This window comes from Dromiciops gliroides, chromosome 1 (assembly GCF_019393635.1).
Source record: "Dromiciops gliroides isolate mDroGli1 chromosome 1, mDroGli1.pri, whole genome shotgun sequence".
In the NCBI taxonomy this organism is placed as follows: Eukaryota; Metazoa; Chordata; class Mammalia; order Microbiotheria; family Microbiotheriidae; genus Dromiciops; species Dromiciops gliroides.
The window spans coordinates 577,969,221-577,991,977 of record NC_057861.1 but is presented as its reverse complement, the minus strand read 5'-3'; the positions used below and the strand labels follow the sequence as shown (position 1 = coordinate 577,991,977).

At 42.5% G+C, this 22,757-nt stretch overlaps 1 protein-coding gene across 1 annotated transcript; it reads right to left on the bottom strand.

Annotated features, from left to right (window-relative positions):
* Positions 1–1,163: 1,163 nt before the first annotated feature.
* DMRT3 (doublesex and mab-3 related transcription factor 3) lies at positions 1,164–22,144 on the bottom strand. The gene is made up of 2 exons (XM_043977910.1): positions 21,348–22,144; positions 1,164–2,722 (listed from the first exon to the last, which is right to left on the bottom strand). Exons 1-2 carry the CDS (start codon positions 21,817–21,819, stop codon positions 1,758–1,760), a joined length of 1,437 nt encoding a protein of 478 aa, XP_043833845.1. The 5' UTR covers positions 21,820–22,144; the 3' UTR covers positions 1,164–1,757.
* Positions 22,145–22,757: the final 613 nt, after the last annotated feature.

The window sequence follows — 22,757 nt, the reverse complement described above, 5'->3', positions numbered from 1 at the left end:
CCATCCGTGACTTCTAATCCAGTCCTGATGGAAATTCACCATGGGGTACTACCCAACATGGTGGGTTCCTCATACTTATGCATAAATGCACACACACATACACACATACACACACACAAATAAGCAATCTTTTCTGTGTGATAAACTTTCATAGTCCTGAAACTGAAGTGCTGGGCTCATCTCATGGCTCCACTAAATATCAATACTTCTAGACAATTTCATGATGTAGTTAAAAAAAAAAACCCACCAAACATTAGCTATATAGTCAGAATCTAGGTTTGAGGCCTGGCTTTGCAACTTACTACCCCTGACCTTGGGCAAATCTTTCTTTCTCTGGACCTTAGTTTACTTATCTGTAAAATGGGGGTTTGGGGCTGGATCAGGGGTTCTCAACCTGGTTCTATGAACTTTTTAAATATTTCGAGAGTCATATTCCAATGGGATTTTGACCTATTTCCTTTGTAACTCAATATGTTTCATTTTATGCACTTTAAAATGTTACTCTGAAAAGTGGTCCATAGGCTTCATCAGACTGCTAAAGGGGTCCATCACCCACAAAAAGGTGAAGAACTCCTGGACTAATAATCGGAGGTTTCTTGGAATTCAACTTTCCATGAGTCTATGTCCTGCTTGGTTGGCCTGTAGTTCAAACTACATAACTTAAGTTATGGACAAATAATGAGTTGCATGATTTGTAAGAGATTCCTTTTAACAAATCCAGTCAGTCAACAAGCATTTATGAAGTGCCTATTGTGATAGGGGAAACCATGTGTATCGACTTTGTGCTTAGTACTTGAAAGGAAAAAGGGAAGGAAGGAAGGAAGGAAGGGAAGGAGGGAAGGAGGGAGGGAGGAAGGAAATTCTAATTCTCTGTTTTTCTTAGTTGTAGCCCTTAACTCTGTTCTTCATAATTCTCAGGCAATATCTCATTTAATTAAGGCTAGCATTCATTCTCTTCCTACATATTTAGCTGAGTATGTCCTTTTAAACCAAGTTCCTATCTTGAGATGTACTTCCCACAGGTATAAATGACATAAACCAAGATCATCTCCTTAGTTTATTTTTTCTAGAGTCCTTAGCATGCTACATTAACCTGACAATGCTTAATCTTGTGTTCATTTCACAATACATTTCATGCAATCCACAGCTTTAATTGGTTTTACATCGACATTACACATGTTTCGATCTAGCCATGTGAAAAGAATAATTCTTAATAGTGTTTGTCTCTAAAAAGTGTCCAAAGCTTAAATAGCACATAAGCAGTTAACTCTATTCTCAAGTGCAGTCTCTCTTTTAAAAGCAAGAACGATTTTTAGCATAAGAATATAATGTTCCTGTTAAGTCCTTTTGTGACTGAACCACTTCCTTTCCATGTCTTGTCCTGAGGAATCCTCTCTTACAAAACTGCATTCAAGTATATTATTTAATTTAACATTCCAGGTTGTCTGAATTAAGGGGAAAGGGGCTTTCCATCCCACTCTAAATCTTCCACAGTCCCAGCTTTCCCATGCCTATTCTTAGCATTAGAATCTCCTTTACAATCAACATTTAGCACTAAAGCCACAGAGTATAGCTTTTTGGCATTTTCCAGTGAAGTGCAAGAAATTAAATAAATTATGTTTTTATTGCTAAGGTATAGTATCAAGCAAAGTCACATAATTAAAGGAGTGTTGGACAGTATGCTTCCCTCTTCATGGCGCCCAAGAGTTCAAACGCACTGTAAATACCATTCACTTAATCACCTGTCAGGTACCACTTTAGGAGGACGTATTGAGTATTCTAGAGTCTGAGGAATCAGACCTTTCATCATAGTCATCTTCTGTGTAAATAGGCTGCTTTGACACAATCGGACATCCATCATCGGGAATTGAGATACGAGGATCTTCAGGCGTGCGAGTGGGGAGGACGGGAGAACTCCGGAAGACACTGGTAGAGTTACTGGAGAAAGGACTGACGTACTGAGACCTCAGCTGGTATTGTTGCTGCAGGGTCATGGTATTCCACAAGGTGACATCATTGGGCAGAAAGGGGCTGGACTGATTTCTTGCCAAAGTATTTCTCAGCATCAAGGGATATCGGGGTGGCTGGGGAAAGGGGTGCTGCAAGGGGACTGCCAAAGGATTGGGCACTACATTGCTAGAATCAGTGGAAAACCGCAGTGTGTCAGGAACTCTGAAGGCAGACCCCACAGACCACTTTGAAGAGGAGATGGGGTAGGAACTCAACGTGTGCTCGAAAATGTGCCCATTGGAAGGCAAAACCAGACTTTCTGATTCAGCGGAAGTTCGGTCCCCTCCAGTGACTGATGACCTGCTGGACAGGAGGACCTCTACTGCACTCACGAGGTCACCCCCGCAGCCCTTCAGAATCAGCTCAAGCACTGTTGGCTTCTGGTTAGGAAAGATTTTTTTTAACACTTCCAATGGTGGCCTGTTGGCTTTCAGGCTAAAAGGCAGAGAAACCGTTCCGGATGGGCCTTCGATCAGGAGGTGATTCTGCTCAGAATGGTACTTGGGACTATCGGGGCGGCTCTCGGCGCTGGTACCATTTTTTTGAATGGCATAACCACCTTCATCCACTGACACGATTTCTGGGCTCTCTGGGGTGAAGCAATTTTTACTTTTTGTCACATCCGGGGAACTCCTCTGGTCTGTGTCTTTGTCACTGTAGGCCTCTGCATTGTCGGCTGCACTGCTGTCTCCTAGGTTCTCTTCAGTCATATCTGAAAAGCAGAGAATAGCTGGGTTAATCTTTTCCTGATGATGCTAAAGAGTCACAGATGCGCCTCATGCAAGGGTTTGGTGGGGTTTTTTAACGGCTAAGGTGGACTTTCCCTGCTTTTGTTTGAAAGGCAAACACAATTCAGTAAACACTAGCAGAATAAAACAAAATTTGACCCAGAATGACAACAGATACCCCCAACCAGAGAGCCAAAATTCAGGATTTCCTCTCTCCATGATAGGCATGAGGAATAGTTTTTCATCCCCACAAGTCTTCCTGCTCTGAACAGAATAGCTACATGATGTGTATAACCTTAAAGAGATTGGTCCACATAACCAGTAACTTAATACATGCAGGCAGCTCCATGCAGGTTTCTAAGGGAGTGGTGCGGGAAGATAAATTACAAAGTTTATAGGCCAGGGCAAGGCAAGAAAATGAGCCTAAGATGACCCTCTACTCTTTTTTTTTCCCAACATGAGATTCTCAGTGATAACCCTGTAACATAATTAGCTGGCTTAGAGTTAACACACCCAAAGAAAATACGTTAAAAATTAGGTTTCCTCAAGGCATCTGTGGTGTACTGGTAAGAACTCTGGTCTCAGAGTCAAAAGAACTAGGATGTCAAGGTTAAGTGCTGACGCTTATTAGCTGTTGACTATTTATAACCCTGGGTAAGTCAAGCTCATAGCATCTTAGCATAAACGGCACATGGGTCTAGAACCTTAGAGGCCTTATTTTACAAATGAAGAAACTGAGACACAGAGAAGTGACTTCCCCAAGGTAGGAAGTGGCAGAGGTGAGATGCGACCTGGGGTCCTGGGACTCCAAGTCAATGCTTTCAGTTTCCTCAAATAATTCTCGGTCAATCTACCTCCACAAGGTTGTCATGGAGGAAGTGATTTGCAAATCTTAAAGTCCTGTAGAAATGTGATGTGTTTTCTCTAATAGTGCTTTTTCACCAATGACTTCCCTATGAAAATGGTCACTTGCTATGAACTGCTGTTTCTAGCTTTTCTCGATGGATTTGATCTTTGTATTTGTGAATTGGCTCAGTGAAACATCTTGCCATGAGTTGATACTGTAACTAATAAACAAGTGCTTTTAACCAGGAAAAAAAGGGAAGAAATATGATGTACTATTAAATCTATATCAAGCTATCATGAGTACTAATTGGCAGAATGCTTCATGAGGTTCTAAAATGTAATATATTAGCTAATATAATCCTATAGAGGGACATATAAAAGATCTTATAGAAGGAGGTCTGAGGTATGCTGAAACCTTTCTTAGGTAGCTTCTCAGGAACTTGCAAAAATCATTTGCACACAGTAAGCATTAGAAAGCTTGAAAAATTAGGCTAGGAGTGGTGGAAGGGAGTCAGTTGGTTTCTTAATTTAAAAAAAACTTATAAAAAAGTTTAAAATCACTAATAATTACAAATATGCAAATTAAAGCAACTTGAGATTCTGCTTTAGATTTGGTGAAAATGACAAATGTTGGAGGAGCTGTCAGAAAACTGGCACACCAACACACTCTTGGCAGCAGGACTGTGAATTGCTCTAGAAATTCAAAATTATGCCCGCAAAGTCACTAAGCTATGTATACGTTTGACCTAGCAATATCACTTCTAAGCATATACCCCAAAGATATTAAAGAAATAGGAAAAGGACTCATATGTACAAAAATATGTATAGCAGATCCTGTAATAGTAGCAAAAAACTAGAAACTAATAGGGTGCCCACCTATTGGGGAAAGGTTAAATTGTGGTATGGAAATGTAATGGAATACTATTGTGCTATAAGAAATTATAAAATGGACAGCTGTAGAGGAAACAAAGACCTCTATAAAATAATGCAAAGCATACATTATAAAGAAATGTACACTATATAAAGACATCATAAAAAACAACTTTGAAAGACTTGAAAATTCTGGTCAATATATTGAAAAACCCAGATTCCACAAGTCTGAAGGAACTATCTCCTGACAGAGATGTAATGGACTTAAAATGTGGAATGAGACATACATTGTGGGGCATGGCTGATTTGGGAATTGTTTTGCTTGTCTATTCATATTTGTTATGAGAGTATTAATTTTCTCTTTTTGTTGTTCAACAGCAGGAGAGAAAATAAATGCTTGTCACAAAGAGTTGGACACAACTGAAACAACTAAATTACACAGAGAGATTTAAAGCTTGAAGAGTCCTTTGCAAATATTATCTGATTTGATTGTGGAAAACACAAAGGCATTTTTTTCAATTAGCACTGAAAAGTATAGCCAAAAGAGTGGAGGACCTGAGTTTAAATCCTAGCTCTATTTCTTTACTATATGATCTCCTTCTAGGTTCTTAATCTCTTAAGGACCCAGTTTCTTCACCTGTAAAATGAAAGAGTTGGATTCCTTTTCAGTCTGAATATGTTGATTGTATGATTTTCATCAAGCTATTATTGGCTCCACACATAAAGAAACCCTCAACAGGAGTAAATCAGTTGCACTGCATTAAAACAGTGACCAAGTTAATACTAACAAATAATTCCAAAGAGAAAAAGCATGATCTGCTCTAGATGAACTATTAGAAAGAAGTTATGTTTGGTTTGTTTACAACAGCACACTATAACTCCCTTTTATAGTGAAAGAGTGCTTTTTTTTTTAGAAAGCCATCTTCAATTAAAGAAAAATATTAGAGTCTATTGACAGGCAACATGACATATTGAATAGAGAGTTGTCTTAGAGCCAGGAAGACCTGGGTTCAAGCCTCTGATACACATGGACTGTGTGTTCCCCATTCAACCTTCTAAGGCTAAAAATTGCAGAACAGTTGCTGATCTGCTTTAATAGAAGGGGTTTCAGATAACATGTCCAGTCACAAAAAAAAAGATATGCTAAATATGAATTGGAATATGGTTACATCTCATCAAAAACCAAGGCCAGGGGCAGCTAGGTGGTGCAGTGGATAAAGCACTGGCCCTGGATTCAGGAAGAACTGAGTTCAAATCCGGCTTCAGACACTTGATACTTACTAGCTGTGTGACCCTGGGCAAGTCACTTAACCCCAATTGCCTCACCAAAAACAAAAAAAACAAGGCCAACCCTCTCTTTATTCACTCTGGCATGCTGCCTTTCTCATGATATAAATATCTATAAATAAATAAGCCATAAATATTTACTTAATAAAACTTCATTAAAGCACTCCCTTTTATAAGTTCACACATTTCATGCTTTTTTTGTTTTTGTTTTGATTTTGGTTTTTTGCAGGGCAATGAGGGTTAAGTGACTTGCCCAGGGTCACACAGCTAGTAAGTATCAAGTGTCTGAGGCCAGATTTGAACTCAGGTCCTTCTGAATCCAGGGCTAGTCCTTTATCAACTGTACCACTTAGTTGCCCCTCATGCTCATTTTTACTAAAGATTTGGGTTTAAATCCTGCCTCAGATGCTTAGCAATGTGTCCAAGTCATTTAATGTCTCTGGGCCTCAGTTTCTTCATCTGCAAAATGAAGGGGTTGGAATTGATGGCCTTTCCCATTCCTTCCAGCTCTAAAATCTATGATCTTATGATCCCATAACTATTAACGTTCTCCAAAGTATGGGACTTGCCTAAGTATGGTTTTTAAATTCACCAGTCACTTATAAAACATAATGAGGGCAGCTAGGTGGCACAGTGGATAGAGCACCGGCCCTGGAGTCAGGAGTACCTGAGTTTAAATTCGGCCTCAGACACTTAACACTTACTAGCTGTGTGACCCTGGGCAAGTCACTTAACCCTAATTGCCTCACACACAAAAAAAAGCACCTAAAACAAAACATAATGGAAGGGGATATATGCTGACTATGTCTATATGAATGAATACACCAACATATAATTAATTCCCTTCCAGCTCGCACATTGATTCTATGTCTTATGATTCTTGTTCCTTGGCATGTCTTCACAATAAAAATCCAATGCCCATACTCATCCCAAAACAAATGTCAGAAAAAAACTGATTAGACATACAAAAGCCAAGATTGTTATGGTGATCTTCATTGGTGGCTCAACCACAAACAGATCTAGGGCTCTAGGAGTGGCTTTAGGGCATTCAGTGTGCAAAATAAATTGGTAAAAAGGCCTGGCATTTGCCACTCTATGTGAGTATCAGCATAAGTTGCCGTCCTCAGTAACAGCCAAATTTGAACTTGGTGTCCTTGTTTCAAAAAGGAAAAAAAGGCTATATTCTTACTTTAATCATCTGTGTATAATTTCCATTTTCATGACTCATAACTCCACACACAATGAAAGAGCTATTTATCCTAATGCTGTCACATTTAACACAGGAGAGCACTGATGATGTGTTAGTGGCATGCTGAAATGAACCTGAGGCAGCTAGGTGGCCCAGAGGATAGAGTGCCAGGCCTGGAGTCAGGAAGACCTGAGTTCAAATCTTGACTCAGACATTTACTAGATATGTGACCCTGGACAAGTCATTTAATCTTTGCCTCATTTTCCACAACTAGTAAAAAGAGAGTTTAAATAGCATCTTCATTAAAGAGTTGGTGTGAGGATCAAATGAGATAATATTTGTAAAGCACTTAGCAGAGTGCCTGGCATAAAGTAGGTGCCACATACAAGTTTATGCCTATACCCAGCCCCAGATTTGGCCTCTGGTCATTGGGATTTGTGGGGAGAAATCAAGTACCCCATATATTTTTCTGGTAACATATACATGGGAAGTTGGTTTTGTTTAATTGTTTTAGTCGTGTCTGACTCTTCATGAACCCATTTGGGATTTTCAGTATATCTGTATATACTGCAGTGGTTTGCCATTTCCTTCTCCAGCTCATTTTACAGATGAGGAAACTGAGGCAAACAGGGTTAAGTGACTTGTTCAGGGTTACATAGCTGACTCCAGGCACAGCTTTCTATCTACTGCACTATCAACTGTAGCCTTCCTACTATTCTCAACAACAATATCTCATTACTTACTGTGTGCAAGATGCAAGGTCCTTGACCTCCAGCAGTTTACAATCGAGATGGAGAGGGTCTTTGGTATAGGGGAAAGAGCATTGAATATATGGTCAAAGGAACAGGGTTCCAATTCTACCTCTGACATTTATTACCTGCATGACCTAGAGCAAATCACTGGACCTCAGTTTCCTCCTTTGTAGAATGAAGGTTTTAGCCTAGGATTTTTGAGGTCCCTTCCATTTCTAGGTCTATAATTCCAGAAAACCCTCTAGTGCTTACCCAAATATATAGAATAGTGTAGGTATTATTATTATTATTATTTGCGGGGCAATGGGGGTTAAGTGACTTGCTCAGGGTCACAGAGCTAGTGTCAAGTGTCTGAGGCTGGATTTGAACTCAGGTACTCCTGAATCCAGGGCCGGTGCTTTATCCACTGTGCCACCTAGCTGCCCTGTAGGTATTATTGTTAAATGCTAAACTTGAAGTTGGAAGCCCTGGGCTCAATTCCTGACTTTGTCTCTGATCCATATGACCTTGGATGAGTGATTCAACCCCTTTATTATTCAATAGCCTCTTATATAAAATTAAGGGGGCAGCTAGATGGCGCAGTGGTAAAGCACTGGCCCTGGAATCAGGAGTACCTGAGTTCAAAGCCGGCCTCAGACACTTGATGATACTAGCTGTGTGACCCTGGGCAAGTCACTTAACCCTCATTGCCCTGCAAAAAACAACAACAACAACAACAACAAAAACAAATATAAAATTAAGAAGTTAGAATAGACTTCCTCGAAGGTCCCAGCTCTAAATCTATGATCCTAAGTACCAAACTATATACATCATAAGTGCTAGAAGAACTTAGAGGAGCCAGAGATGATTCTTCCCATAGAGAGAAGCAAAGCTTTTTTTCTAAGAAAAGTATAAAAACAATGAAAAAGGGGCAGCTAGGTGGCACAGTGGATAGAGCACCGGCCCTGGAGTCAGGAGTACCTGAGTTCAAATCCGACCTCAGACACTTAACACTTACTAGCTGTGTGACCTTGGGCAAGTCACTTAACCCCAATTGCCTCACTAAAAAAAACAAAAAACCAAAAACCAAAACAATGAAAAAGGTTAAAGTTCAGCTAGTTGTGGTTTTTTAAAGAGAAAAATGTGTTTTTTTTCTTCTTTATGCAAATTCTCATTCAGAAAGAAAATTTTACATGCAAGTTCATTCTTGGGGGGGGGGGCAATGAGGGTTAAGTGACTTGCCCAAGGTCACACAGCTAGTAAGTGTCAAGTGTCTGAGACTGGATTTGAACTCTGAATCCAGGGCTTTTGCTTTATCCACTGTGCCACCTGGCTGCCCCAAGTTCATTATTTTCTGCGGAAAATTTAAAAGAAAGAAACACACACACACACACACACACACACACACACACACACACACACACACCAAAAGAAAGAAGTTAAGTTTACAGAATATTATGCAAATGAAAGATGGATACTTGTGTTAGATTTTTTTCTGAAATGTCATCTGTATATATATACCTTCCAAGGAAGTGGAGCTATTCTTAAAGATTGGAAAGCTGTACCCCAGATGTCGAAAAAGATGAGCATGATTGCACACGTAAACCTATATGAGATTGCTTAAGGTCTCAGGGAGGAGGAAGCGGGGAGGGGAATAGGGACAAAGGGATAGAATTTGGAACTCAAAACTTTAAAAAGCCACAAATGTTAAAAATTGTTTTTATATTTAATTGAGGGAAACTAAAATATTATTTAGAAAGGAAAGGAAAGGAAAGGAAAGGAAAGGAAAGGAAAGGAAAGGAAAGGAAAGGAAAGGAAAGGAAAGGAAAGGAAAGGAAAGGAAAGGAAAGGAAAGGAAAGGAAAGGAAAGGAAAGGAAAGGAAAGGAAAGGAAAGGAAAGGAAAGGAAAGGAAAGGAAAGGAAAGGAAAGGAAAGGAAAGGAAAGGAAAGGAAAGGAAAAGGAAAGGAAAGGAAAGGAAAGGAAAGGGAAAGGAAAGGAAAAGGAAAAGGAAAAGGAAAAGGAAAAGGAAAAGGAAAAGGAAAAGGAGAAGGAAAAGGAAAACATTTTCTGTTTCTGCCGCACATATTTTCTTTTGAGTTCTATGGGTTAGTAAACAGGGTATAAGCACTTCTATGCACAAATATATCAAAGCTGCCCTCTCATTTCCTTTAAAAATAGTTTAAAGGTTACTCTTTGTCCACAGAGATGACATTACTGATGTGCTCAGTGGAGCATACCCTTTCACTTGGTTTTCAAATAGTGGTGATGGTTTTGTGTTGATCCATCCACATTCTCTCCTCTGGTCTCCCTTGTGACTACGGATATGTGTTTGCAACACAGCTTGCAACTAAAGTTCGATGGACTTGACAAGTTCAAATCCACTGTATTTGAACCAGTTGAGCTCGAATTATCTGTAGAATTAAGAAAATTACATAGAAAATTGAAAGGACCGTCTGAGAGGACCCTTCCAGGTAGTTCTAGGATGCATCTATAAATTCCACTAGGTGAGCACAGGCATATGAAACACCCATAAAAGCCCAAGGCTGTTGATGCCTTGATGTTGGGGATATTTGAACAGAACAAAATCAGCCCTGAAGTTCTATTCTCTCACCAAGGATGACTGCTACCCTAGATATTCATTCCTGATGGGTTAACGCTTCAAGTATACTGTCGCACTGCACATTCATTGTATTATAAGAGACAGCATGATCTATGAGATAGAAAGCTGCTTTTGAAAGCCAGAAATACCTGGGTTTAAGTCGTGCCCTTTTTAACATAATGATTGTGTGCTGATCTGCATTAGTAGAAGGAATTTCCTCACTTGAGAGTTCCCTACAACAATGAAATCACAAGTCCAGTCTCTACCTCTATCTGCTGTGTTACAATGCCTAATAATTGTGCTATTGTTGTGCCTAAACCAAATGCATTTTAAATTATTCTCTTGTAAATATTAAAGGTAATTACAGCACTAGCTTTTGGTATATAGCCATAGAAAATTAAACATTTAAATCAAACTTCTTGATTTCCACTGAAGTTGTTGTTGGTTTGTTGTTTTTTAAATAACTCCATGAGTTAGGCACCTCACAGAAATCATCCTAGCTTTAAAAATCTTTGGGATTTCATTCAGCACAAAGGTCAAAATGAGATCAATCAATGGGTATAAATGAAAAAATTAGTTAAATGGAAAGAAAAATCATGATGACAAATATGGCTTGGGGAGGGGGGACTGAAGATTAAATTGACAGCTCCTTTGTACCTATGAAAAAGGTACTCTTCAGGAAAACTGAAAAACAACAACACTCTAAACTCCAATACTTCTCTGTATAGAACACTATACACCCAGCTACTTTAAAATATCCTGACTTTTGACTGAATCCTTCATTTTAAGTCTCATTATCCAAATGATGATGCATTCACCTTCTGATTGTGGATACAGATTTGTAAAAGAAATAAGTACGCAGATCTTCCTTTAAAAGTAAATTTTTGGGGGCAGCTAGGTGGTGCAGTGGATAAAGCACTGGCCTTGGATTCAGGAGAACCTGAGTTCAAATCCAGCCTCAGACACTTGACACTTAACTAGCTGTGTGACCCTGGGCAAGTCACTTAACCCTAATTGCCCTGCAAAAAAACAAAAAACAAACAAAAAAAAGTAAATTTTTACTAAAGATAATACTTTATATACCTTGTTCCTAACCTTTTTAAGCTTTTCAAAAGAGGTAAATAGATAACTGTGCCCTGAATCAGCCTCCCCCTCCATAGCTATTTGACTAAAAAGACAACAAAAAACCCAGTCACATCAAATGACTTTGAGTCAGGTTACAATTTGTAAAATTCAGACTCAGAAGATTCTTCATGCTTTAAGCCTCAAACTTAAAATGATATTGCAATATTGCTGGTGTGTTGTGTTTTTTTTAATAATTGTTTCAAGGTGTTCGTTTCAATTATTTTTGAAAAAATCGAGAGCACATTTATGATAACTTCTCCCCTTAGGCAAGTGAATAGGAATTTCTTTGCCACAAAATGCAGTATTTTATCTACTATATTCCATCACGTCTATACAAACATGTCACCTTTTAAGTTCCAAAGAAAAACACAAACATACAGGCACATACAGGAATGTTCCTTCACTGAAAAGTTGACAGCCTTTTTTCTTCTTGAAATCATGTCAAGCCATTTGAAATGCATATTGTGCTTTCTCTTGTGAACCATCTCCTCACTTGAACACTCCTCTCAACAGGAGTCCATTAAAAAAAACAACAACAATTCTGCACATGCACGTGTAATAGGGATCTATCAGGGACAAGAGACAAAATGGGGGCTTTTAACAGCAGAACTCCCCATCCTGACTTCAAATTGGAACTCTGTCCTTGTTACATTTTCTCTTGTAGATAACCAGAGGAACTACAGGAAATGTCTCAAACTAAAGGTACTGTAGGAACTGGCCTTGAAGCAACGAGGACCTTAGTTTCTGTGTCACCCTAAACAAGTTACTTAGCCTCTTAGTGCTACAGGCAATTCTTTAAATCAAAGATTCTTAACTTTCCGATTTGTCGTTGGTGTTGTGGTGTTTTTTAAAAACATATTTTCAGAAATGTATTTCAATATAAGTGGACTTTGTAATCCCCATGCATTTGAGAACATTATTCTGAGAATGGGTCTGTTTGTTTAACTAGACTTCCCAGGGGGCCCACAATTCAAAAAAAGCTACGAACCCTTGTTTTAAGATCACCAATTGCAGAGAAGATGGTGAGCTGCAGTTGCAGGGAAAGCTTCCTCATTGGGAAGTTCTCTACATCAGTGAAATCATTAGTCCAGTCCCTATCGCCTATCCTAATCTCTCCAGAAGATGAGAACAACAAACCACAAAGAAAATGAAGAGTAAACAGCCCTCACAACTTTTTTTATGTTACTAGAAGAGTAGCCTTGGTGAATTTTAAAGGAAAGGATGGCTCCTGACACCCAGTATTGACTGATGACCCAACTAAGGAAGGGTTTGAAATAACAGGTCTTTGAGATTTTTCGAAATCCCAAATCTCAAATGCAGTGCACTCTCACTCAAGCTATTCAAAAGTTAAATGCCAGTGTCTATCTTGCTCTCCTTTAGTCAGAAGGAGACATTTTTTCAGTGAGCAATAATTAAGGGAGGGTAGCAGAAACTGCTGAAGAACCCATCTAACCATCAGAAAAAGTCAGTTCTTTTTCCCCTTCCACTTTCTACTTAGTTCCTCATTTTCTGCCACTATTCTAATGAGAGAAAGATGCTATCTGCCCTTAATGCAGTAAATTTCAGTTGGCATAGATTAAGGGGATATGAGATGATTTTTAAAACACTCTACAGTGTCATTTTAATGGGCAGTTCTACTGACGCCATCAAATTTATCACTGCTATCAACTCAAAAAAGAGCTTCCAGTTGAATGGTCAATCTTGTACCAGTAAAAAATGGGGCCCAGAACAGGTTGGTGTGTGGCAACAGGCAAGAAAAAGGAAGAAAGGAAGAGAGGTAAAGCATGAGAGAAAAGGATAGAAAAGGAATGGGGAGCAGAATGGAAAAGGGAGGAGAGGAGAGGGAAAGGCAAGGCAAGGCAAGAGAAGGAAAAAAAAGTGGATTCTGAAGAAAATCCTCCTTTGTGGAAGGAGGATTAGACATGCTCCTTGGCCCAGAAAACAGGACTTGGAAAAATAAATAATAAGAAAGAAGATTTACAATTGATGTTAGGCAGTGAGGTGGCAGAGTGAATAGAATGTTGCACCTGGAATCAAGAAGACCTGAGTTCAAAGCTAGTCTCTGACACTTACTAGCTGTGTGACCCTAGGCAAATCACTCAACCTATTTGCCTCAGTTTCCTCATTTGTAAATTGGGGATAATAATAATAATATCTACCTCCTAAAGTTGTTGTGAGAATAAAATAAGTTATTATTTGTAAAGCACTTTGCAAACATTAAAGATATGTGTGTATAAATATATACATATATATATATACATACACATGTACATATGTATAAACGTGCTAGCTTTTACTAACAGAACTACCTAATGAAGGCAGGGCAGCCACTGATGAGAAGTCAATCATCAGTGTATGATAATCACTTATCAACGTTGTAGAAGGGATTCTTGTGCTGTTACGTATTGGGCAAGATGGTCTTTGAAATGCTTTCCAGTCCGGAAATTCTGTGAGGGCAAGAAGGGAGAAAACATGGAGAGAATGGCAAGAAAGGAAAAAGAAGGGAAGGAAGGAAGGGAAGGGAGAACCAAAGACAGATGGCTCTCTCCTAGGGCTACGTCCTCCTCCCCATATCTGAAGAAGTGCAACATTTCCAGAAAGGGGCTGCAAGTGCTCCAGGGAGTGTGATTTATGAAGATTGACTTCTTTTCCCCCTGTAAAGCTGTTAGTGGAAAGTGCTGACTGGCTGGCAAGGAAGAATTTCTCATCAATGCTCTTTGATTGTATTTTGCAAACAAAATGCCTGTTGCTTGGTAACATTTCACTTGAGCCTGACCTTCCCCGAAAGTTATTGCTATCAGATTCGATTTACACTGTCCTCCTGTGATTACTGTAATCTTTTAAACCGAGGAGTTCATCTATCAGGGGAAAGAAAAGTTGGGTATATGAGTCAATAGCGCTGCTATCCACCGGATTTATAGCCTGCTGGGGTGGGGGGGGGGGAGGGGAGGAGGGAGGAATTTATTTCTGTTTCCATTTCCCTGATAGGAGTAGAACCAGAGTTTCCAAGGCACAAGAAACTCACTTTTCCTTCTTCTCCAACTCATCCCCTCATCTCTGCAGCGTTAAGAACAGACTCCTTGCTAGCATTCCTCCCCACTCCCGCCTCCATCTTGCTCTAACTCCAAAGTGATGGGGGAGGAGGAGAATTGTGGGGTGAATATGAGTGACTCATACTTAGGGTGTTCTGAGTAGTTGCAGTTACAAGAAGAGCCCCTCTATTTCAGTGGGATGTCGTAGCAATAGAAATTCAGGCAGGAGTTTGTTAAAAGGGATGACTCTGTGTAGGAGAAGGGGAAATGAAGGTGATGACAACAAAAGCAGAAACAAAGAAAGGAAGAAAGAATGAGAAGGAAAGAGAAAGAAATAAGGAGAGGAAGGAAGGAGGGAGGGAAGGAAGAAGGAAAGAGAGGAAGGAGAGAAGGAAGGAAGGAGGGAGGGAGGGAAGAAGGCAACGAAGGAGGGAGGTAAGGAAGGAAAGAAAGAAGGAAGGAAGGAGGAAAGAAGGAGGACAGTAGGGAAGGAAGGAGGGAGAGGAAGAAGGAGGGAGGGAAGGAGAGAAGGAAGGAAGGAGGGAAGGAGGAAAGAAGGAGAAAAGGAGGGAAGGAAGAAAAGAGGAAGGGAAAGAAAGAAGGGAGGGAGAAAGGGAGGGTAGGGGAACAGAGTTGAAGTCGGGGAAAGACTATCTCTTCTGCAAGTGGGTGCAACTTCTTCATAGATGCAATATTCTGGCACCTCATCCCACCCCAACAGAGAGAGAGAGAGAGAGAGAGAGAGAGAGAGAGAGAGAGAGAGAGAGAGAGAGAGAGAGAGAGAGAGAAACCAAGGGAGAAAAGGAGGGCCATCATAAGTGGCAAAATAGTTTGAGCTTTGAGTGACCTTGCCTCCAACTCCCATAGATGGAAAAGTTTATCCTAACCCCAAAAGATGTAGAAGTCGGGTCTGAACACTGGCTCTGACCTCCCCCATCCACTCACTGCAAACTAGAGGCTCTAAGCAGAGATCCTGCTATTCTATCCCCTTCCCCCCATAGCCAGACCCTGCAGGAATCAAGATTTCCGGAGAGACAATGGCCAACTCATCCCCAGTCTGCCAAGTTACCCTCACTTTGGTGTCGTGATAAAAGCCCTGGACCTGAATTCAGCCGACCTGGGTTTGGGGGGTTGTGTCCTCATTATACTAACTAGCAGCGTCATTTTCTCCTCAAGTTCTAAAACAGAATCTTCACTGCCTACTTACAGCAGTGAGGTGTGGGGGGGAAACCATTAATTAATACTGATTGCTATTATTCAGCAATTTATTAAATATTTATAAATTTATTAAATATTTATAAAGTGGTTTTCAAACTCTAGGGACTGAGAATACAAAGAAAACACAAAAAATCTTTGCCCTTAAGAAAGCTTACATTCTACAACGGTGTGTGTATCATCTACATGTTTATTTATGACAATATAGACAGGTATGTGAATGTAAAGACTTGAAGACCTGGGTCCAAGTTCCATTCCCTGTCACCCTGGATAAGTCACTTAACTTATTGGTGCCCCAGACAACCCTAAAACTATAGAGGTGCCCGTCTGCAGGGGTATATGAGTTTCCTGATCTCAAAGTTCCCTATAATCCAATTAAATCATAGGTTCCATGCCTTATGGATCAAGATCTAGCTCTAGCCAGGACCAATTTGTTATGTTGATTAGAGATTCAGTCTCTGAGTCAGGAAGACCTGAGTTCAAATCCTGCCTCTGGCACATACTGGCTGTATCACCTCAAGCAAGTCACAACCTCAGTGACCAAGGAAATCTCTAAAACTATTAAATTGCAATATCTGGTACATGCCAAAGAATTCATTATACCAGTACTCACCTCCACCATAAACAAAAAGGATAAAGACACACCTATATCTCTTAAAAACACACCTATATCTCTTCTGTCTTGGGTTAACCAAAACGAAGTGTAGTTTGTATGTTATATGTGGTTCCTTTTGAGCAGCTATGTGGTAGTGCTTTGAAAGAAATAGTAATATCAGTAGTAAAGAAAAGTCTACATATACCTACATATGTCTTCCCCAAAATATTTTTAAAACTTAATTTTAGAAAATTCAAATTGTCTCCCCCATTTTCCTGTTCTTCTAAATTGCCTAGAAGGTTGTTTTAGCCTATTAGTACTCACAAATAATTGACTTTAATCTACAGGTGCCAAATTCTAAGAAAGCTCCCCCCTCCCACCAAAGTGGGGGCAAATTTTATATTTCTGAGGTACAAAGAGTAGAAACACCACTCTATTTCCCTTCCTTTTTTATACTCATAAACACAGAAGAGGAAACCTTCCCACAGAGATGGAAACCTCCCTTCATCCAATTTTTGAAGAAACTCCACTGTGCAGCAAATCAGTTTTTTAAGTGTTTCTTTCCATTTTGAGGAAATTTGGAATCATTTCCCAAACCTTCTGGAAGGATTTCTCTCTCTCTGTCTCTCTCTCCCATTTCTCTGTCTCTGTTAATCTTTGCTTCTGTGACTCTCTTGCTCTCTAGGTAAAATTGTATAAGTTCAGAGGGAATTCAAATAGATCTCCCCGTCATCTCCACTCCAGAGCTCTTCCTTCCCTCCTAGAGAAGGGAGGTGGGAGCAGCTTAATTCAGACAGGATAATGGGGGTGACACAGAGGAATGTGTAACCTTAGCATCTCACCTTGACCCTTATCTTTGCTTGCCTCCTGACACCAAATCCTGAAAGGCTGGCTTAGCTGGTTGAGTTTGTTCATTCAGACACACTAACAGCTGGTTTTCAAGAGTTCTGTGAAAAAGCTTTTCTTTTTATTCAAAAAATTCTTATATTTTACTTAAGGGTGAGGAGAGTGGGAGGATATGGAAGTTAAAGGGCAGAAAATTAAGTGAAACAAATAAGTTTCTATCCTAGGCTCATGAATCTTTAACTGTCAAAATGTAATAAATTTAAAAATAACAAATAGTAGGATCATGCAATATTAGAGTTGCAAGAGACTTTTAAGATCTTAGTTCAAACCTCTCATTTTTGCTGATAAAAATGAAGACCTGGGAATAGTGTGACATAAGGCCACACAACAGGCAGATCCAGAACCCAGGTCCTCAACTCCCAGTCCAAGACATTTTTCACTTTATGTTGCCTCTCAAGAGTTAGGGAAAGAGTAGAAAATGGCTCACACTCAGTGAGGAAAATGAAAAGCAAAAAGAATGCCTATAAGGAGCCTGATGAGAATATTAAAATTATACATTTAACTAGCTAACTCAGCACCAAGCATACAGCTTTGAACATAATAAACCCTTGAAAAATGCTTGTTGAATTGAATTGAATAATAAACCACAGTGGAATGGGGTACCCAAAGCACCATACTGGTTGTATTAGAAGCAGCAAAGCTTCTATGTGATTTTGGAGGTAGAATTAAGGGAAGAAGTCTCTTCTGGCTACAGTAATGGGGTTTGGCACTGAGGGAATACAGCCATTGAACTGGGAGATTCTTCTCCTGGGGCGCCCTGCAAATGTAGTCTTTTAACAGCCTTGCGCCTTTCTCAAGGAATTGGAGGGGGGGAGCCTCAATGTGTTTGTTCACTTGCATTTGTATCCGATAGGGGAAAAAAAATGCTTCCTCCCCCACAGCTGTGCGGTCTCTTTCTAGGGATCCTTTGCCCTGCAAAAAGGACAACCGGGTCTTTGACTCTGAGAGCTCGAAAGGAAGGAAGTAGCAGGAGAAATTTACATGACTTACAAGCATATGATATCCTGTATATTTGTCCATGGAAAATCTAGCATGTAACTATAGATACCACTCTGCTATGTTATAAAGATGCCCGTGCATATATCAAAATATCGCATGTGTGTACATTATTGCTGTGGAGCTAGTTCATAGATACCTATGAATATATAAACAGATAATGGGCACAGAGGATAGAGCAGACATGGCCTCTCTCAAAAGATACAGGTCTGGTCCACATTATGCATATACCATATGTAGCCATATGTGTATATTGTATCTACTTGTATGAGAAATACTGCAACAAATATTTTTATCCTGGCATTTCTCTCTGACGAATGCCTCACTCTGGCTTTGTGTATGCAAGAGAAGCCATATTCAGATTACCATTAGAAGGAAAACTTTCTCTTTGCTCCCCTGTTGTTGTTGTTGTTGTTGTTTTATTTAGCAAGGGCAACAGATTGAGAGACTAAAACCAAAGATGTGAAAATGTAAATGCAACAGTATGCGGGTTCAGAAAGAAAACAAACTCATTCTATCGTTAATGAAGAATTGTTCGAACAATCCATCCTCATTCTCAGGCCTTCTATCCGGTGACGTGGGAACGATTACACTTATTGTAGTTATTCTCCACTTCGGAGTTTCAAACCTTACTTCCTAGGTTAACTTTGTTAGTCTGGGAGGAAGGGGGTTGGGAGAAGGAGAAACCAAGTTTGGCTTTGATTTATTTAGACTGACACTCATCTTAAACTCCTTTAGAATGAGTTCCATAAAATGTTACAGTAGCTATTGCTACTTTTCTTTCCTGATTTTCGCTTTTCAATTTTGTAAGATGAGGCACTTACAAACATCTGTTACTCTAATCGAAAAAGCCTTTCTCCCCAAGTTTAAAGAGATTCAATGTAGCCTAGTGGGAAGAGAACTGAATTAGCAGACATGGATTTGAGTCCTGCTTTGGCCACAAACTGCCCCCATCCCCTGAGGCAGTTCATTTCCCTTCCTTGGGCCTCAATTTCATTCTAAATAAAATTAAAAAGTTAAAATAAAGGGATTAGTTAAAACTAAATTATTCCGGCTCTAACAATCCATATTCTAAATTTAACACTGGGAATCCTCTTGTAAGGAAGAGAATAAGACAGGCTGGTTGGGGGTGGTAAGGCACCGGAAGCTGCTCTCCTTTAGGGAAGATAGGTCTCAGGCACCTCTGACTGGAAGGGCTGAATTCAAAAGGCAGATAAACATTAATCCCAGAGAGGTGGATTGTTGTTCTGGCCTGAGGGTTACTGAGCTAGGGAACCATGAAAATGAAAGGCTAAGGAAAGTTATCACTCAAATGTAATTTCTGTAGCCTTCACCATTCAAACTCTCCTGCTTCTTCAAACCAGCAGTAACCCATCTTTGACTGGAAAAACATAAAAGAAATAAAAGAAATATTATCCATAGACAGAGTTAAACTCTGGTCATTAACTTGGTAAAATGATAGATACCAGTACCAAATACTTTCCAAAAATCTCTGATGAATTTCCCACTCCTTTGTTCTTAAAATGATCGGTCCAGTTCTGAAAACAAACTGACTTTAGGCCAGAATGGTTCTTTGCTGTGTAATGAAGTAGAACTTGACCTTGAACACCTGCTCAGTATCTACCGAGGTCAGGAACTGTTTCAGGGGCAATGTTACGTGACAGCCCCTTCTAGGCCCAATCCAGTCCTGTCCTGTTGAGATGTTAGTTGTTTAGGGGAGTAGGGGGCAGCAACTATAACTGGGTTCCCGAGAGCTGCCTAGCCACACCTCTGCCTAAATGCTTAGAGGGCCTTATGATTTCCTTTTCCCAATCCCAGTACAACCCAGAAGGATCTCTGAATCTTTTGTTATCTTGGGCACACCAGTTCCTGGACCGCATCTGTTCTTTTTTTCCTCTCCTGTATTTTGCCCCAGTGGAGGGAAGACAAGACCTCATGCACAAACTCAGCCAGCCAGTAGCACAAATAAAACAATCAGGGAATTCATAGGCTTGCGTCTGTGAAGGAAAAGCTCCCAGAGGCATTTGGAGAGGAATGAGCAGGGCTACTAGATGGGGAACCCGGGATGTGCCAAAAGTAGACTTCGCAGCCCGGAGAAAGCAGACTCAATCATGACAATTACCTTTCTGGAAGTGGCGGGGAGAAGGGAGGAGAAAGGGAGGAAAGAAACAGACCATTACAAGGATTTAATTCTTCCTATGCATTCCTTCTCCCTTCTCTCTCCATTCTCTCTCCGTTTGCAGCCCCAGGCCACTCGCCAGGGACCATCGAGTGCATCAAGTTAGAGTACATTTCTTTGCTCAGGTTAATTTGTTAAAAGCCATGTTCTTCCTGGACGACCTCGAGAGATGACAGATGTGCAGAGAATAAATCTTAAGAGACCCTAGCATTTCTGCAGGTGGCTACTCCCTTCCCCCATCCCACCCCCCGAAAATTAGTTCTTCCTCTCCACATTCCTGTCTTTCTCATCCTCCACTACCGCTCCCCATCCCATCCAAGGAACCCTACGGTTGACCCTATCTGGTCCCCAATACCATCGCTTCCGAGCTTATATCTTCTCCCAGTAATTCTGGGCTCCAGAAACCCCGCTCCGGGGAAGGCTCCGGGTTTGCTGAGGATTTCCTTTTGCCCTATCGAAGAGTTTCCAAGAGTGGTCGGAAGAGCTAAGACTTCAAGACCCCTTATACCGCTTCCGTACCCTTAACACCATCCATCTTGCTGACAGTACCGACCCTAAGGTGGCCTCTTTCCATTTGTCCCAACATCTTAAAACCGAGACTTTCTTCAAAGGCAAGCGCCCACTAGGGCCCTGGATTCTAAGTGGTGGGGTTTGGTGAGTCGCCTCTTTTCTTTATTTTAAAGTCGCCTCTTTGTTTCTATACGTCTGAGAAAGGCTCTCAAGAAGCCAGACATCTTGGCGACAGATCCAGCCAGGGTTTGAGAACAGGGGGCGCCCCTTTTCCAGGCTCCAGGTGGTCACGTTCTGGCCGGAGCTCCTGAGTCTCAAACTTTCTCTTCCTCACTTAGTAGCACCCGATTGAGGGGGCTGAGAGGGGAGGAAGCAAGCCCTGCTCCCAGAGGAAAGGTGCGCGTCTAGGGGTGGCTGGGAGCGGTGTCAACCACGCGTCCCCCCTCCACTCAGCCCACCCGGAGATTGCTCCCTAAAGTCCTTTCATTTCCCTCCTCTCGGCGCACGCGCCTGCCCGTCCGCGCTTACCTGTCTTGGAGAGCTGCCCCTGCAGCCCCGAGCCAGGCTGTGGCTCGGAGGCCCAGCGCAGGGCGGCAGCGGCTGCAGCCAGTTCTGCTGGCCGGGGCGGCGGCGGCGGCTGCTGCGGAGGCTGCGGAGGCGGCGGCTGCTGCTGGGGAGTCGAGCTGCTGTCGCCGGGCGGCGGAGGCGGGGGCCCCGGCAGGGCCCGCAGCGAGTCCGGGATGAGGCTCTCCAGGCTCTCGTTGGCCTGTTGCCGGCGGAGCGCCACCTGCGCGGCCATGACCCGCTGCCGCTCGATGATGAGGATGCACTTCTCGCAAGTGCAGTCCTTGAAGCGGCAGTAGCGCTTGTGGCCCTTGAGCCAGGAGAGCACGCCGTGGTTGCGGCAGCGGGCGCACTTGGGCGTGCGCTGCAGGGGCGCCCGCGGCGGCTGCGACACCGGGCCGCCCATGTACAGGTATGGGGAGCCGTAGCCGTTCATGCCCCTGGCTCCCGGGGGAGCTGGCTGTCTGGAGGCGGCGAGGGTGGTGCAGGGGGTGCTGGAGGCAGGCAGGGACGAGAGGAGCCCTAAGAGGCAGCTCCGGGCGCTCCGGGGCCCTGCTGCGCCCCCCGCGCCCGGGCTGGACGCTCGCCCCCTCGCCCCCTCGCCTCTTCCCTAGTCCACCTAGGCTCCCACCTCGCCCAGTCCACGAGCTGGGCTCGGCCCGAAGGGTGTCCGCGGGTCTGAGGCCACCGGGCCGCCCCGTCCCCGCTCTCCACGAGGAGGAGCCGCGGCGGCTGCTTGGAGAGGGCGAGAGCTCTGGCTGACGTCTGGAGCCGGACTGCAGCGTCCCTGCGCGCTTCCTCGGTCCGGGCGCCTCCCCTCCTCCCCTCCCCCACCCTTCTCTCTCCCTCCCACCCCCACCCCCGGGGTCCCCGTCTCTTTCTTCTGCTCCCCACCGCCACCCCCACCTCTTCCCTCCTTCTCCCTTCGCTCGGATCCCTGCACTGTCACCTCCGCTGCCACCTACAAACAGCCTGTCCTCACTCACGGGGGCGCTCCCAGACCTCTCCCTCCTCCCGCCTGCTTTTCGCTGGGCTGCCGCCACAGCCTGAGGTGGCACGAACGCGAAAGCCGCGGGGGTGCGTGTCAAGGCGGGGGGTGCGAGGAGGAGCGGGAGGGGGAGGGCGCGGGAGAAGACGGTGGCCCTTCCCTCCTGCGCCCTTCGGTCCCTCTGGGGTCCATGTGATGCGGCGGAGCTCTCTTGCCTGCTGCTTCTGGGCACATAGCCCCAAGAAGCTCTCCCCTCCCGCGGGAGAGGAGGCAGGACCGACCCGACGTCCTCTCAATTGAGGCCTTTCTAGACGCAGGAGAAAAGTTTGCCCCGGAAGTTTGAGGATGGCAGAGTTGGAGGGGCGGGGAAGGGAGGGAGAGGGTTG

Excerpts from the sequence above, each read along its gene's own strand:
- DMRT3 (XM_043977910.1), bottom strand. The coding sequence starts at position 21,819 with ATGAACGGCTACGGCTCCCCATACCTGTACATGGGCGGCCCGGTGTCG. Across the intron at positions 2,723-21,347 it reads GGGGCAGCTCTCCAAGACAG|ATATGACTGAAGAGAACCTA; the intron begins GTAAGCGCGGAC and ends TCTGCTTTTCAG.